The sequence below is a fragment of the Centroberyx affinis genome, unplaced genomic scaffold, assembly GCF_046629955.1.
Source record: "Centroberyx affinis isolate AG114_WGS23_722 - 3 ecotype Tasmania unplaced genomic scaffold, CSIRO-AGI_Caff_v1 ptg002151l_1, whole genome shotgun sequence".
NCBI classification, from domain to species: Eukaryota; Metazoa; Chordata; class Actinopteri; order Beryciformes; family Berycidae; genus Centroberyx; species Centroberyx affinis.
Genome location: NW_027280468.1, coordinates 576,031 through 591,601, shown reverse-complemented (window position 1 = coordinate 591,601; position 15,571 = coordinate 576,031). Strand labels below are relative to the sequence as shown.

Below are 15,571 nucleotides of genomic sequence, written 5' to 3'. Positions count from 1 at the left end.
TGCTACTGCTAGCTGGGCCTTTATACCTACAGTGTAGAAAAGTATTGCATTTTGATAATAACTATACATTTTACAGTACCTTCTGAATTCAAAATTTTTCAGTCAAAGCTTGTCGGACTTGACGTCTCATCAACGTTTTGGTACACACCTTCATTCTCATCTGCATATTAGAAAGTTAAAGTCATCTATATGCCCCACAGAATGCAGGAAGAAAAACAAACTTCCACTACTTCAGTAACAACACTGAACATAATAATAGAAATAATTACAACATAAAGCTTAATGTTGAGGGTGGGGGTCGTCACTTACCTGCTTCACTGCTGCCACTGAAAGAGTCCTCCTCAATCATAATGTTCTGATACCTGATAAATGATGTCAGTAAATCAGTCAGCTGAACAATAATAATAACTATAACCAGAATATATTCATCACATGTAATAAATACAATGCCATTATATCAACAATTCTGCTGTATAGATCATCAACACAGGCTCAGGCCTGGTTAGCACTAGCAATTCCAATAAAACTTAATGCATAACAAAACATTGTCATAGGCACTTGTACAGTTATTCAGACAATGTGGAATAGTTAGTTAAAGGAGGTTGAAATGTATCCAATAAAAACTTGAAAGGTAATACAGAGTTTTCTTCCGTTTCCTCAACCTAGAGTGTAAAACAAAGTGTCCTTTTCAACACATCAGTGTTTAGTTTTAGATGAAACACATGTGTACTGTTTTCAATAAATATACAGCATGTCAACAGCAGAAAATATTGATACACGTGTTGAAAGTATCAAAAAACATGTCGTCCCAAACTAGCCAAGTGGATGTGTTGAAAATGACACATCCTTTTTAACAATGTGTTTGAACAGTCAATAGTATTTTGTCTGCTGACCCATTTTATCTTTCATTACATTTAATAGAATTCAGTCCATTTCATTATTTAACATATTTCATTATTTCTTATGGTATTATGATACCTGTTTGATATTACACATTAAAATATTCCTTCCTCACCATGTGCTCAAAAGTAATGCTAAAGTAATGATTAGTATTATCAATTATTTATATTCCTTACCCTGCTTCCTCCTCCAAGCTGAAAGTTTCCCCTGTCAATTAAAAAATGAGATTGTAAAATGAATAAATGTGAATCTAGATAAAAGCTTCCTTCCTTTAGTCATTTCACCTTTTATCCAATTCAGTGATGAAAGTAAGATTATTTGGAGGAGACAGGATGAAGAAGGAGCTTTAACTCAAAATTAGGAAGGTGTCCCTAATGTTTTGTGTACTGAGTGTATATCTTGGGAGATGAGTTTTAGCAGTAAAACAAAACACAACTTAACCAGATCAAGTTTGCGTTCTAAGTTGTAATATACAAATTAATTAGAAAATTCACAGAGTATGCATTTACTGTATTTCAGTTTGCAACATACCGTTGTATGCTCCCTCTGTCTGTCTCTGCTGTTCCTCTAACATGTCATTATGTGCCTGCTGGAGTGGTACACTAGAAAAAAGTACAATTTAAGGAATACACAGAGTGTTTGGCAGATACAGTAAGCTCTTTAGTCAGTAGCAGATTCACCTGTGTGTCCAGTATGTATTTAGTTTACTATGCTGGATGCTAACTTTGCATCATCTGGAGAAATGCTGTAGCACACAAAATGCTGAGAAACTACAATCAATCTTCTTGTCACATGACTGTAAGTTGATCAAAGAGCTTATTTGCTGAAAAGTTTGTGTATTCCTTCAAGTATTGACATTTCACAACAATCAAGTCAAATCAAAACTCACCATTGTTTGCACGAAGTTGAGTACCCTGTTAAAATAGAGTGAACATCATTTCTAAGTGATGGTAAACATATATGTTAAAGCTCATATTTTGGCGCATTTTTGGAAGTGGATAAGCTAGTGTCATAAAGAATAAAAATGACATGGGAATACCACTCAACTGAAGAATTCATAGATGTTACTATATATTCCTCTGCATAAATAGGAGAAGTAAGACTTGTACCTATGGTGTTATCAACATTAAAAATCTGGATCTCCATAGACTTTTATGGCCCCAGAGGATATTTTTGTGTTTTTATATCCATATAAGCTTTATTCAACATAAGTGTTATCAGTTCTGAACCAAACAATGTACCTTTATCACCAGAAAAATAAAAACCTTTGGGAGTTGCTCATGTTCACAAATATTGATTTGAATGTCTTGAACTACAACAATAACATATATGAAATCTGGTATTTTCCTTTAGATTCCATCACTTGACCTTGTTTGTTGAGCCACCATATGAGATACAGAACCAACAGTAACATCAGGGGTATCACTGTACAAGTGACAATCACTCGGCTGACCCAATTCTCTGGAAAGCAAAACAGACATGTCAGAGAGAAATGTTCCTGCGGCAAAACGCAATTTTGAAGTTTTGTTCCGATACCTACGTTTGCAATAAACACATTTATTGCATTTTATTACAAAACTTAATTTTATCATGTACTCAGTGATTGATATCCTCACCTCTGATATGAAGAAACACATTGTTATTTCCATAGAGTTTCTTGTGGTTGCATTTTGATGGCAGGACCACACAGCTGTAATTACCCGAATCCTTCATGATGGCACCTTGGATGGTGAAAATTGCCTCCATCCGCGTCACATTAAACGCCTGCACTTGGATTATGGTCCCATTTTTGCTTAGGTAAGAGTGAATCAGGTGACTCTCACAGGGTGTTTGCAGGATGTCTGAAACGGTACATCTGAATTCAGTATCTTCTCCTTCATTGACTGTGGATGGTCCAGCTACTGAAATGTCTGCGGGGAGAAAATTGGCTGCATGACAGAGGGAGAAAAGGAATAGAGAGTGATGAAACTGTCATATGCTTTGATAGGAATAAATGGTCAAATGTGTCTGTAGTAAAATATACAGCATAATGGCCATTGCCACATAACAGAATGGAGAAGCATTGCTTGGGTCAATGACAATAAACAAGGCGCTGAGAAGATGCTTGAATAACATCCAAAATTGTGTAAAAATTGTGCTTCTTTATATAATTTTGTGTAGTCACAAGCCACGCATCCTCTCCAAAGTTTTGTTCCTGTAAAATACAATGTTGTTATATTCTACACATTCCAACCATGATGGCATTTCACTAAAAAGAAGATCCTTACCTATCACCAGAATTGGAATCATGTTGTCTCCTCTCTTGGTTACGTCAGAGGGTGAATATTCATTTTTGGAGTAAACACAGCTATAATTTCCACTGTGTTTGGTCTCAACTCTGCGTATGGTGAAAGTCGTATCAGTTTCATGCTCTTTCTGTATCTGTTCCTTGATTCCGAGGTTATCCTTACACAAATAAACATGAACCATTATGGGTTGTTTCTTGAACCCGAATGTGCTGCAGGTTACTGTAAGGTCACTGTCCTCATGCACAATTTTCTCTTGGGTCAAGATCCTTGCAGGGAAAATATCTGAAATATTGATTGGCAGGAATAGAGAGAGACAGAGTATTAGTAAATGCTGCAATTCACTAGTCATAGAACATTATAGTGTTTTAGGTTCTGTGACACTTAACTACTTGTTCATTATGTTGAGTAATGCTGAATATACCCACATATCCATAGTTAACTCTAATGATGAATGAACTTTAGCTCACCGTAAGTTTGGCTTATGACCTCTTTTGCCAAAGTGCCTTAAAGAAAAAATAAGTAAAATGAATCCTGTCTGTTTTAACTTAACACACCACATTTTGTTTAAAATTAAAACAATCCATAGTTCAATGTTGTAGTCAATATACTCACATAGGAGAAGGGCGATGATGCTCATGATTATATGCAAAGTGAGGCCCTTAGACTGACTCAACAGCATACTTTGTTTGCCACAAGTAACGTGCTATAATAAGCTCAGGTTCTCAGTAATGTTGTAGAAACTAAGAGAAAGCTCAAAGTGGAAACGGACAACTTCCTGCACGCTCTGCTGAAACAGTCATCAAATATAACGGCACTAACCAAACGTCATTTGTGGTGGCTGGTGGAAACTGAAGAGTTAAAAAAAAATGTCTGCTTTTAGCAAATGATTGTTGGCATGAAAGTAAAAGTCACTAGGTAATATTTTTAAGCCATCATAAAACATTTGCTTGAAAAACATAGACTGTTTAGAGGAAGCAACCATCTGTGTTTTTGAAATATGGAGCATTGCACAATAACAGTTTTTTTCCACTTAAATGGATGAATAACATTTTGGAGGGAAACCTTTGGCTCAGCTGGTGTGATACAGTATGTTAATATGTAACGTTGCTCTCTTGAGTTGCATGGCAGTTTTAGCAGGAATGAAACCCTCAAGAGACACAAAGAAACACATCCCAGACAAAACTTTGACTGATATCTTGAGAAGCTCAACCATATTGTCCTTTATACAGTATCTGCTTAGGAGATCTCCTGCAGCTCAGCCAAATGACTTCTGAGTGAGCTTTAATTAAATTCAGTAGCCAGGGGTTTCTTATCAGATGTGACAGGAAGCTCGTATCTGTCTGTGCTTCCCTGCCAGCATTCAATTAATTTGGGTTTGGTTTCCCTGTAGTCGCAGATCCTGCCATCTGCACTGATTTATTTTAGTAGTAGAATGTGAATCATTGACATACTGACAACAGCAGTTCAACCAGACTCAGTTCATGATCCTTACCATTTGACAGTCTGTTCACAGAAGAGACAAAGTTAAAATGGCTAACATGACAAGCTGACAAAAAATACAAAGCAGATTCACCAGCAATCTAAAAACCTGGGGTACGGATGGAAATCTATGAGCAGGAGATGAGTATGTTTCTGTCACATAGCCCCACCTCTTCATGTGTATCTTTACTGTAGATTCAGCGTCTTTGATGACATTTCTTTACATAGTTACTTCCCGCTATCTAAAACATTTTAGTTCTCATATTTATGCTTATTTATGCTATTTTATCATGATACCCCCTTCTCCTGTGGTGATTGAGTGTAAAACTCCTTTTCCTAAGTATATGCTAAAGCAAAATGAAAGGCAATCAGAGGAAACAAATAATATAAGATATGTCATTTATTCATGAATGCATACAGTGTTATCACAGTCCCAAGGAGGAGGATGTGGCCTTTAACCCTGGCAGTATCAGTGCTGTGCTCTATGCATTGGGCTAGGACCAGTGTAGAGCCAGTACTGACATGTTTAGAGGAACACACTGCAGATGATGTTGCACGCAGAATATTGTCCTTTGGCCCAGAGGCAGAGATGAGATGAGGACCAGAGACGATGCTAATGAGGTCCTTCATCACTGGCTCTCCATATTGATTGTGATCCAATAAGCTGAGGCAGCTCCAAGGGGGGACAGGAGATGTGGAACAGTGTAATACACACAGACCCTCAGTGGCCCCCTTGTAATTATGTCTACATCCTGCTGCTGCTGCTTCCGTTTATCAGGAGAGATGTATTGGTTCTTCAAAGAAATTATCACTTAACAAATTGAGTTCTTTAGAGGTCAAAGGACAGCAAGAACATAAAATGCCTTTGCCATTAGGACACCTTGCTAGATTGATGTTGACATCCAGTGGTTTCCACACTGATTATATATTTAAGGTTCCAATCCATGGTACATTTATTTTTTGTCATTCATTGTCTGATCTTTGGATGCAAACATTTTATACACATATTTTGAAGATTTAATACATAAATACTGGAGTAAAACAAACTTGTAATTTTTGTGATTATGTGTGAATTTCCGTTTACACATCAAACGCTTTCAGAACACATGTGAATATCCCCACAATTTATATGGTCAAATAAGTTCTGGATGATATCTTCATTGTTAGACACTGCACTTTGGGGCAGGTAATGGTCTCAATATCAAAAGGCAACTGTCTTTATACACTTGATCCATTTAAAGTAATGTCTGCTATTTCATATAATTTTACAACTAGGGATGTGTTAGCATATTGAGTTGCTGTAGGGAAGTTAACTGTTAGCTGTGAGTAACTGAAAAAAACAAAAACAAAACACAGAAACAGCAACAATATAGACTGATGAAAAATGTGTGATATATTCCTTTACAACTGTCAGAAAGCCTTTTTTTCATTTGTAGTAGCACTAAATGACCACATGATGTCACCCTTTGAACACAGTCAGCATCATTGCATTGTTCATATATTCTCAGAAATGTGGCAATACAGGATACAGCATCTTTCAATAATACATTTTCCTTTTTCCCATGACATTCTGGTTCACTGTAGCATGACTTGGCACATCAAGTGGCGCATACATTTTTAAAAAAAGAAGAAATACATGGAATTTACATGTTTATAATGGCCATTACAAACTTGAAATATTGAACTTTTTTGCAGCATAATTGTTGCGTTTATGAATGTCTTTGCCCAGTGTGGAATTATGTACATGTTTGTTTTCAAAACTTTCAATAAAATGAATCAATGTATAAATCAATTATTTATCAACACAAACATTATAATCTTTTAGCCTGCAGATGTTTCTTAGGCTGCTTGTTTGTATCCTTGTATAGACCCTTTCATCCAATTATTTAAGTGGAGCCTTGAAACTGCACGTATTGCCATTTACTGTAAAACTATCTTGTACACAGTAAAATAATGGTCTTAGTCTTTGCCATTTTTTGTTGGCCATGTCCTCAGCATAGGGGAGGCAAACAAAAACATCCAGCTACGGAAAACAGACGCTGAACCACTGGCATCAACCTTTGCCAGATACAATTATCTTTTCCTCTTGGCTTTGGATTGAATCTGCAATTTCACTGTCTGAATCATGGAGAGAATGCATTTGTAATGTATAATGCTGCGTAGTTCAAAGAGTCTGGAGTCTTAATTTTGTCAAACTGAGTCAAATGTCCTCCCCAAGTAAGAGAGGCTGGAGGAAGAGGCCAGCTGTTCCCAGGATACACACTAGGACAAAAACCCACAGGAAAATCCTGTCGATCACCATGGCAACATACTTCCAGTCATCCTGAACCTGTGAGAGGATCAAAGTGAAAACACATTTTCAATGCTGTAATATTGAGTTTTTGACATGGAACTCCATTTTCTATTGCTACAGTTGCTATAATGCCTTAGAAGCAATAGTAAAAAGTGGATCCCTTTAGTACTAACCCATGGGATTCCTTCCTCGTTTGTCCCCTGTAAAATGCCCCCCTGCTTGTTTGAATGTACTTACCTCCTTTGCTTCATTCTGTAGTCTCATGTTCTCTGCTATGTACTTGACACTCTCAATAGCCTCCCTGACCTCTGGTGAGAGGGACGACAGGGACATTAGTCCTCCATCCAGAGACTCTGAGCTGGAGCATGGGCTTCCCCCTCCACCGGCCCCTCCAACCCCAACAGCACCGCCTCCACAGGAGGCCCCCAGGCTGCCCAGCCCTCCACTCCCTCCCCCGGAGTCTGCAGGTAGCTTGGTGGACCTCTGGTGCCAGCAGCAGTTGCAACGGCCCTCGCGGCACAGGAACCCAGAGCCGGGAGCTTTGGCCGGGTCTCCACTCAAGTTGTTGAGGTTGGAGAGCTCTGTGCTGATGAAAAGCCGTTGGCGGTGAGCCAGGCTGGACACCACGCTGGAGGCCAGGGCCTGAGGTTTATGCTGCTTTTGCAGAGTACCTGATGAATGGATGGCACAGGGCCTAGAATGCAGCGACTGACCAGCATCGGCCACTGCCACCCCCTCCGGGTCTCTCTCCGGCCTGGTCATGAACATCACCCTGGGCAGCAGTCCCAGGAACACACTACGCACCCAGCAGGGCATAGTATGGGTCTTTGGCGTGCGGTAGTGGACGTTCAGCACGAAAACAGTGATGACAATGGAGAGAGTGACAAAAATCATGGTGAAGAGGAGGTACTCCCCAATCAGGGGGATGACCAGCGAGGTGGAGGGGATGGTCTCTGTAATGACCAGCAGGAACACAGTTAGAGAGAGCAGGACCGAGATACACAGCGTGATTTTCTCTCCACAATCTGAGGGCAAGTAGAACACCAGCACAGTGAGGAAGGAGATGAGGAGGCAGGGGATAATCATGTTGATGGTGTAGAAAAGAGGCAGGCGGCGGATGTACAAAGAGTAGGTGATGTCCGTGTAGATTTCCTCGCAGCAGTTGTACTTAATGTCATGTTTGTAACCAGGGGCATCAATGATTGACCATTCGCCGCTCTCCCAGAAGTCCCTGAGGTTGATGGTCGAGCCAATCAGCACCAGATCAATCTTGGCTTTGTCGTAGGTCCAGGAGCCAAACTTCATGGTGCAGTTTTGGTAGTCGAAGGGGAAGTAAGTGACGTCGATCTTGCAGGAGCTCTTGAATATGGCTGGAGGGATCCAGGTCACATCACCATTGTAACGAAGCAGGGCCTTAGTTTTGTCATCCACCTGGAAGTCTCCGACTGCACTGTGGAATGACAGTAGAGAGAGAGAGAGAGAGAGAGAGAGAGAGAGAGAGAGAGAGTGGGGTGATGGAAGGAGGTTGGCAGACAGATGAGTCATTGAAGATTAGATTGAAGGATATAAACAATTGACTATTGTGTCACAGTGACATTAATCAAAAAAGATGCCTTGTGGCTTCATCATCAAATTGCACTTTCTGATGTTCCTCACGTGCACTCCATTAAGAATATGTAGAACATAAATAACCCATGGATTTGCACATAAAACGAACATGTCAATGGAGACTGGTATGATAGCTTGTCACTGTGTAGCAATCCCTATACTCAGTGTTCAAATCTTTGTTGTAATTGCAACCAACGACCAATAAAGTTGTTGAGCCAGGCTTTTGAATTTCTTGTTGAACTCACTTGTTGTACAGCACAATGTCTGGCTTCCATATCCTGTTGGATGGCACTCGGATAAACTCTACGCCTCCAAAATCTTTGGGATCCCATCTGAGTTTGTAGTCATTCCAGATCTGAAAACAAGGCAGAGTGATTTATTTATATTTGACAGTATTGCAAACATCTTGTTTTTAGCATTTTGGACAAAATATTATTTGCTAATATTATTCATAGTTTGTTTTACTTCACTTTCTGTTCCATTCAATGACATTTCACTACTCATAAAGTGTTTTATTTAATGATTGGCAATAAAACCCTTTCAAAGTATGAGAAAATCTATCACCTCAATTGGTAAAACTAAAAATGAAGAAAATGAAAATGAAGGTCCCTACATTCTGCATACACGACCAAAATGTTGAATCTAAAAAGTTGCGCTCATTCACTGTTTTGTACAGTACAGTACAAAATTGAATTTGAATGCTGGTCACAATCGAAATGTGTAACTACAGTTTGATGGCTGGTATTTAAATCTAACCAGTGGGACATTGCATGAACAGTCTATACATCAGGTCTATACATCAGCCACTGGGTCTATAAATCAGGTTGAAATCTTCTAGTAGGACTATGGAGTTGGCGGGTGTAGCCTCCACAAGCGCCTCTCTCACCATCTCTTGGAAGGCCGAGTACCAAACTGCTGTTTTAGGCTGTTTTGTTCTCCCCAAGTCTTAGTCGCATTGAAGTGACCAATCTGATATGACTGCAGACAAACTACAGAGTTACTACAGACAAACTACAACTTTGCAGCAGCCAGCCAGGGACTCATCAGATGAGCCCCACTATATTTAATTGTTAGCTCTCAGACTCCTTACCCTCCAGAGAGGTTACGTTCCATGTGCCAAGAGACAGTTTCTGTTGCCAAGGTCCACAATTCCTAGGTCTACTCCACCCCTGACCTTTGCCTAACAGGCATTGAACCTGACCCCTACCCTGCAGGTGATGAGCTCACAAGGCTTAATATTCACCTGCCTATCATTTTAACAGTTGGTTCCAATACAACATCTCACATTCTACTTTGAAACCACTGTGTTGAGAATTTGCCCTGATTAATTCTAGGGCATGGACATGGCACATTAGGACATGGGGTGCATTTCTTTAGTCAAAATGGACCAGTTGACCATTGAGCTAATAGATCAGGGGCCTCATGTATAAAACATTGTGTGGATTCCACACTAAAAGGCTTCGTAATGTATAAAAGTTACGCATGCCCTCCAGTGCACCAGTTTCCCTTTATAAATCTCAATCAACTTGAAATTGTGCCCACCCCGTTAACTCCCACAGTTAGCCATAAATGGTTAAACAATGCATTTGTCACAAAGTGCTTTACAGAGCTACAGTGGACATAAAACCAGATATAAAACCAAGAGTGTACTAGTTGTTTCCTCCTGGTGATTATCTTTTAGTATTAAAAAAACTACTTTGACTCATTTTAAACACTTTCTCATCTAAAATGTCCTCCATAAAAACAGTGAGAACAAGTCATCTAGTACCGTGTGACCACACTCAACACAGTTTATATGTCTGTGAGGAGATATAATAGACCATAGTTTATAGTGTGTTTTATGGACTTGTTGGCCACTATTTTTGACCCTCTCCTCAGGGCAGCCATTGATCCTCATGAGGCTCATAAAACAACAATAGTAGAGCTACCTCAGAGAGTTGTAAAAATTTCACTTAATTAAGAAACAGGAAGTGTCTACAGTACACTGTACGATTTGGATGGCCAGTGAGGGATGCAAATCTCAGGGGGAAAAGTAGCTTTTGTCTGTATAGCAGACAGGTTGCACTCTCTTCTGGTCATAAAGTAGCCATGATCATAAATATTTAATTTGAGTTACATTAATCACGTATGTGACTTGATACTTAAAATGTTAAAATGTTAATTTGATTTTGTTGGAGGCAATGTCTTCACTGGCCATGCCCTTGTAAGCATGCTGAATTTCTATGATCATCTAAATTTTGGGTGTATTTAATTATGTTGTTGGAGAGTTTGAATTGTAGAGGGAAAATATTTTTGGAACTTTCGTAACAAAGTCAAAATATCTGTTTTACTCCCTTATTTACAAACATTACAAATGTGAACAAAAGTTTTACTGTCATACTCATACTGTATTTACCTGTCACATGCTAAGATACACCATTTGGTGAAAAATTTTACATGCTACAGTCTCTGAATCCAAAGTTTGGACCATAAAATTTAGAGTAAAAAATATCTTAATCAGGAAATGTCTAAATCACTCTGTAATCAAAGCAGTAGCAGGGTGAAACAGTGTTTCAATGGTCAGCACTAAAGTGCAATTACAGATTGGGCCTTTAGCAAAGAGATGATGATGTCCAAAAAGATATGTATATAAAAACAAAAAAGATGATTATGTTATCAAAGATGATGGTGGCTCCAGCACAGATGTGAGTGTTTGCTCAGTGCTTGTAATATGGGCCTGGAGAGCTGCCCTGCCTCATTTGATTCAGAATGGGCTCACTGTGCCATGCATCATGGCAGTAGAGGCACCATGTGGGACCAACTAAGTGACAAAACCATCAAGCCATGCAATGGTATAGGCACTAGTTTATTTTCCTTGTAGCCCCGTGCAATGTGATTATGAAATAAAAATGAGGTTCATTCAGGGAGAATCTGGATCACTCAAAGTACTGCTGATATTATGTCAGTATATTGTAGGAGACGCTTAGAGGCTTTTATAGCCATTTGGACAAGTATGATGTTCTTTAGACCACTGTCTGATTTATTTCACAAACAATGCAAAATTGACCATGCATTCTATGTGCATTTGGTTCATATAATGTTTGAGAAAAAAACAAAAAAAAACAAACTAGGGCCACAAAGATCAATGTGTTTAAAAAGCTTCCTCACATGAATAATTCAACCTATCAGTCTAGCCCAGAAGAATCATGTATGACAGAAGGCTGGATCCATAGTTGGTGACCTTGTAAGGTCTATTTGCACAGGCATGCTCAGTGATGGATGGGTGGTAAACTCACATGTCTCAGCCATAGATTTGTCTCCATGATTTGGTTGATTTCATCCTGAGAATAAAGAAGAATTGATCCTTAATGAAAATGTTTTACCAAATTACAAGGATTGAATTAAGGTTTTTGAGTTAGACAGAACAAGGGGAATGCTGTCACAGGCGATCATCCAATCCTCCATCGAGGATTGGATGCAGGGTCCGACCTCTGTTTCCTGGATGAGAGGATTCAGAGAGGAACACCTGAGTCCTCCAACCCTGAAACATACCACACATGACAGTTGGAGCCAGGGGGCTGTTCCAGCTCCAGCCAGTCAGCCTTAACTTTTATACTTACAACTCAGCGGTAAAGCTGGAGCAGAGGGATGGGAGCAGGGAGAGAAAGCGTGGGGAAGGGTCAGGTTTGTGTGACTTGGACCGTGAGTGAACCAATCTCATGACTCAGAGCATAACATTAACCATTCATGTGACCGTTCAGTCTCCTGGAGAGTTACCGGTAAGCACAGGTGGGCAGAAAGCCACAGGACAGCCTGTTGTGGATTCTCTTTTGGGGGGAGTGGGAATTTTATAGCACTACAGTAATCACATTAGACACAGCCTAATTAGGAATTTGTTGCCTCGCGTAACCCTCTGAGCCACACATAGACTCATTTCCCCAAATGGGTTGGAGTGCAGGGGCATGGAGGGAAGACAAGGCACAACACTGAAAAAAACTGTCAATCATTTTTTAATTGTCATCATATAAAAATAGGAAAACCTGGTGTTTTGGTTCAGATCTGGTGACGGTCCAGTTGGACCAAAGCATCCAAGCATTTTAATATGATGTACAATTAAAGCTTGGACAATTTTTTTTCACCGAGAGTGTTGTCTTCCCTCCATCGCACTTCATTTAAGGTAGCACCTCCTCCTCAGGTTGTTTGAGCATGATTTTGTAGACCGTCAGCAACGCAGGGGCAGCCAGGAGCAGCACCTTACAGCAGTGTCTTGCTCAAGGACACTCCAACAAGGATGGATACATTGGCTGTCGTAGGGATCAAACCTGTCCCCTATGGGACGGGCTCTATAACCACCAGGCCACACTGACACCCCCTTTTGATCACCTCACAGAGCCCAGAGAGCCTATGGCCCTCCCCACAATTCCTAATTGTGAGATGTTGGCTGATCCAACCCAGCTGATAAGCTATTGATGTTCTAAATGAGCTCATATAGCCCTGCTGTAATCGACGCAGGCTGAGCCATACCAATTGAATCTGGGTTGGAGGAGGAAATAATGGTCATCCATCAGCACTGCGAGCCACCGAGATCAGCTGAGTTCAGGGGAACATAAGATATTCTCTATCTCTGTGTCATCTTCAGACCCAGACGAGTCTTGGATACTTACCAAGCTCTTTTTCAAGATTGCTTATACTATGCCAAGGAAAACATTAGATTCTGATGAAATGCAAGGTGTCACTCTGACCCCACATGGGCCATTCAAATTGTCTAGAATACACCTTGTGGGTACTACTGCTTACATAGTGAAATACTATACTATTAGCCGTGGAAGTTTAATAACATATTTTTCCTCTGCTTATAGAATACTAGAAATAATGTAAATTAATTTGACTGACACTGCATAATATTTATAAAGGCAGCTGCTTTGGCAATAATATGCACAATGATATGCAAATGAAAAGGGTACAATGCCCAAAAATACAAAAGCTGGGGGACTGAATAAAAAGCACAGGGACTGATGTGATATAACTTAACCTGGCACACTGACCCACCTCATGTAAGTGGCTGTCATTATATTTGCCATAATAAGGCTGTTCATTATGTGAATGGAGCCGTCCTCCCTGTCCAAAGCCAGCCTTTTTGTTTAATTATCTCCATTTGCTCTGGAGCTGTCCGAGTCAAGTGAGAGAGCCGTCTCTCCGCTCAGCCAATCTCCACTCAGCCAGCTCCAGCCAAAACACGCCGTTACATCCAGGGGTGCTCATCTGAAGTGGCAGTGATTGAGCGATGGGGGCTGCCTTAACTGAGAGGGGAAGAGCGTGGTACTCAGACAGCTGACATTTCCCATCTTGTCTTGGCCAATCAAACGCCCACGCAGCCCCTCTCTATGTCGAGCTCATTTTGACTTAAGCTCAGCTTTACAGAGCTACTGTGCATTGGCAGGGAGACTCTCAGGTGTGTCGGATGGTACCCCAACCACTCCCACCTCTTCACTTAATTTTATCATTAAAGATCATGAGACACAGCCATAGCTAAGATTTGTCTTACTTATTTTTCCCAGGTCCATCGACACACAAGCATATTTCTTGAGAGCTTTTCCATGAACCGATGCACATTCCTTTATGAGAATGCTCAGAGTCTCCACACTCAGTACTTCATTTATGTTATGCATTGTGTCGTCCTCTCAGGTCGTGGCTGCTCATTGAGGTAGGTGATATATGTTAAGCTGTGGTGAAGTAGCAGCGTAGCAGCCCCATGCATCACAGATACTATAGACACTAACCAGTGGAAATAGGAGAGTGGGGGCATTTGTCCTAGCGACACTCAAATGGCAAAGTAGAATAGACTACTTACCACTTTCACCAGCTGAGACATGGACACCTCAAATTGCACAATGACTGGGTCAGACACATTTTCCACTGGCCGTATGTACTGGTTGTAGCTGGAGAATATCACAGTGAAAAGCTTGTGCTCTGCCTCTGAACAGGTGCCTCCTGAATCACAGCAAAGAGGGTTAGAAAATTATACATGCCACTGCAATGATTGTTTTAGCTGGTTATGACTATTTTTGTTTTCAGTATGACTAATATCCAGATGACTCATGTTAGTTTTCATCAATATAGGGATGCAGTGTATGACTCCAGATTTTTCCCATTCAGTAAATCACAGATTGGATTACTTTTTCACCTGAGAGTTTTCCCCTCAAGTTGTCCTGTAGTGTTGATTTGATTTACTTTGAAGGTTAGCAATGTAAAGAATAACAACAGAAAGGGCAGCAGGACAGTCAAGAAAAACATATTACATTCACAAGATGTTCAAAGGTGAATGGCAATTGCATGCTGTGCTTTATCATAAGGTATGAGACTAACACCCATTAGTCATCATTCATCAAAATATCATAATTTACTATCTTGATGTTTCAGAAATCGCAGATATTAGAACTATATTAAATTAATCATTTGAATGTAAACATAAGCAACCTGTCAATAACAACTTAACAAAAGCTTTCTTGTATAAATTGCCATTTTTTTATTAAGGCACAGAACCCTGACTGGCAGAGATGTTAAATTTAAATCAATTCATATTACCTTCTTCCAGCAATTTATTGTTTTTTTTCCACACAGTTGGGATGTCAAATTTGTCACTATTTCCTTCAGCCTGGCATTACTAGGAAATACAGCTACTGTAACGCAACAAGTACCAAGATCTCATAATAAACTACTCACCCGACAGAAGAAAGAGAAGGAAGGAACAGGTGGGCAAAATGAATAAAAACTGGGCTTTCATCCTGGCTGGTTGAAAAGGCAAATGCAAAATTAATCCACGATCATTCAGTGCAAGGTGCTACGTGGAGCAGATAGGCAGAGAGAAAGTGGGAATAGTGAAAGCGCGTCCGCAGCTGCCGGGGAGCCCAGTGTGGGAGAGGGAGAGGGAGAGGGAGGGGGAGAGAGAGAGAGAGGAGGAAGGGGGAGGGAGAGGGAGGCAGTCAATCACTGAGGATGGACGCTGCACTGCAAAAAATGTTCA

General features: G+C 40.3%; 1 protein-coding gene across 1 annotated transcript; it reads right to left on the bottom strand.

Moving 5' to 3' along the window:
• Nucleotides 1–6,867: 6,867 nt before the first annotated feature.
• Nucleotides 6,868–15,331, bottom strand: chrna3 (cholinergic receptor, nicotinic, alpha 3). The gene is made up of 6 exons (XM_071531982.1): nucleotides 15,271–15,331; nucleotides 14,399–14,538; nucleotides 11,844–11,888; nucleotides 8,814–8,923; nucleotides 7,198–8,410; nucleotides 6,868–6,996 (listed from the first exon to the last, which is right to left on the bottom strand). Exons 1-6 carry the CDS (start codon nucleotides 15,329–15,331, stop codon nucleotides 6,868–6,870), a joined length of 1,698 nt encoding a protein of 565 aa, XP_071388083.1.
• Between the last annotated feature and the right edge of the window lie 240 nt (nucleotides 15,332–15,571).

Bases quoted from the DNA above. Each gene is read 5' to 3' on its own strand.
- chrna3 (XM_071531982.1), bottom strand. From the start codon at position 15,331: ATGAAAGCCCAGTTTTTATTCATTTTGCCCACCTGTTCCTTCCTTCTC. The intron at 14,539-15,270 runs GTGAGTAGTTTA...GCTGTGATTCAG, and splicing joins CCTTCTCTTTCTTCTGTCGG to GAGGCACCTGTTCAGAGGCA. The intron at 8,924-11,843 runs GTGAGTTTACCA...CCTTGTTTTCAG, and splicing joins CAAATCTATGGCTGAGACAT to ATCTGGAATGACTACAAACT.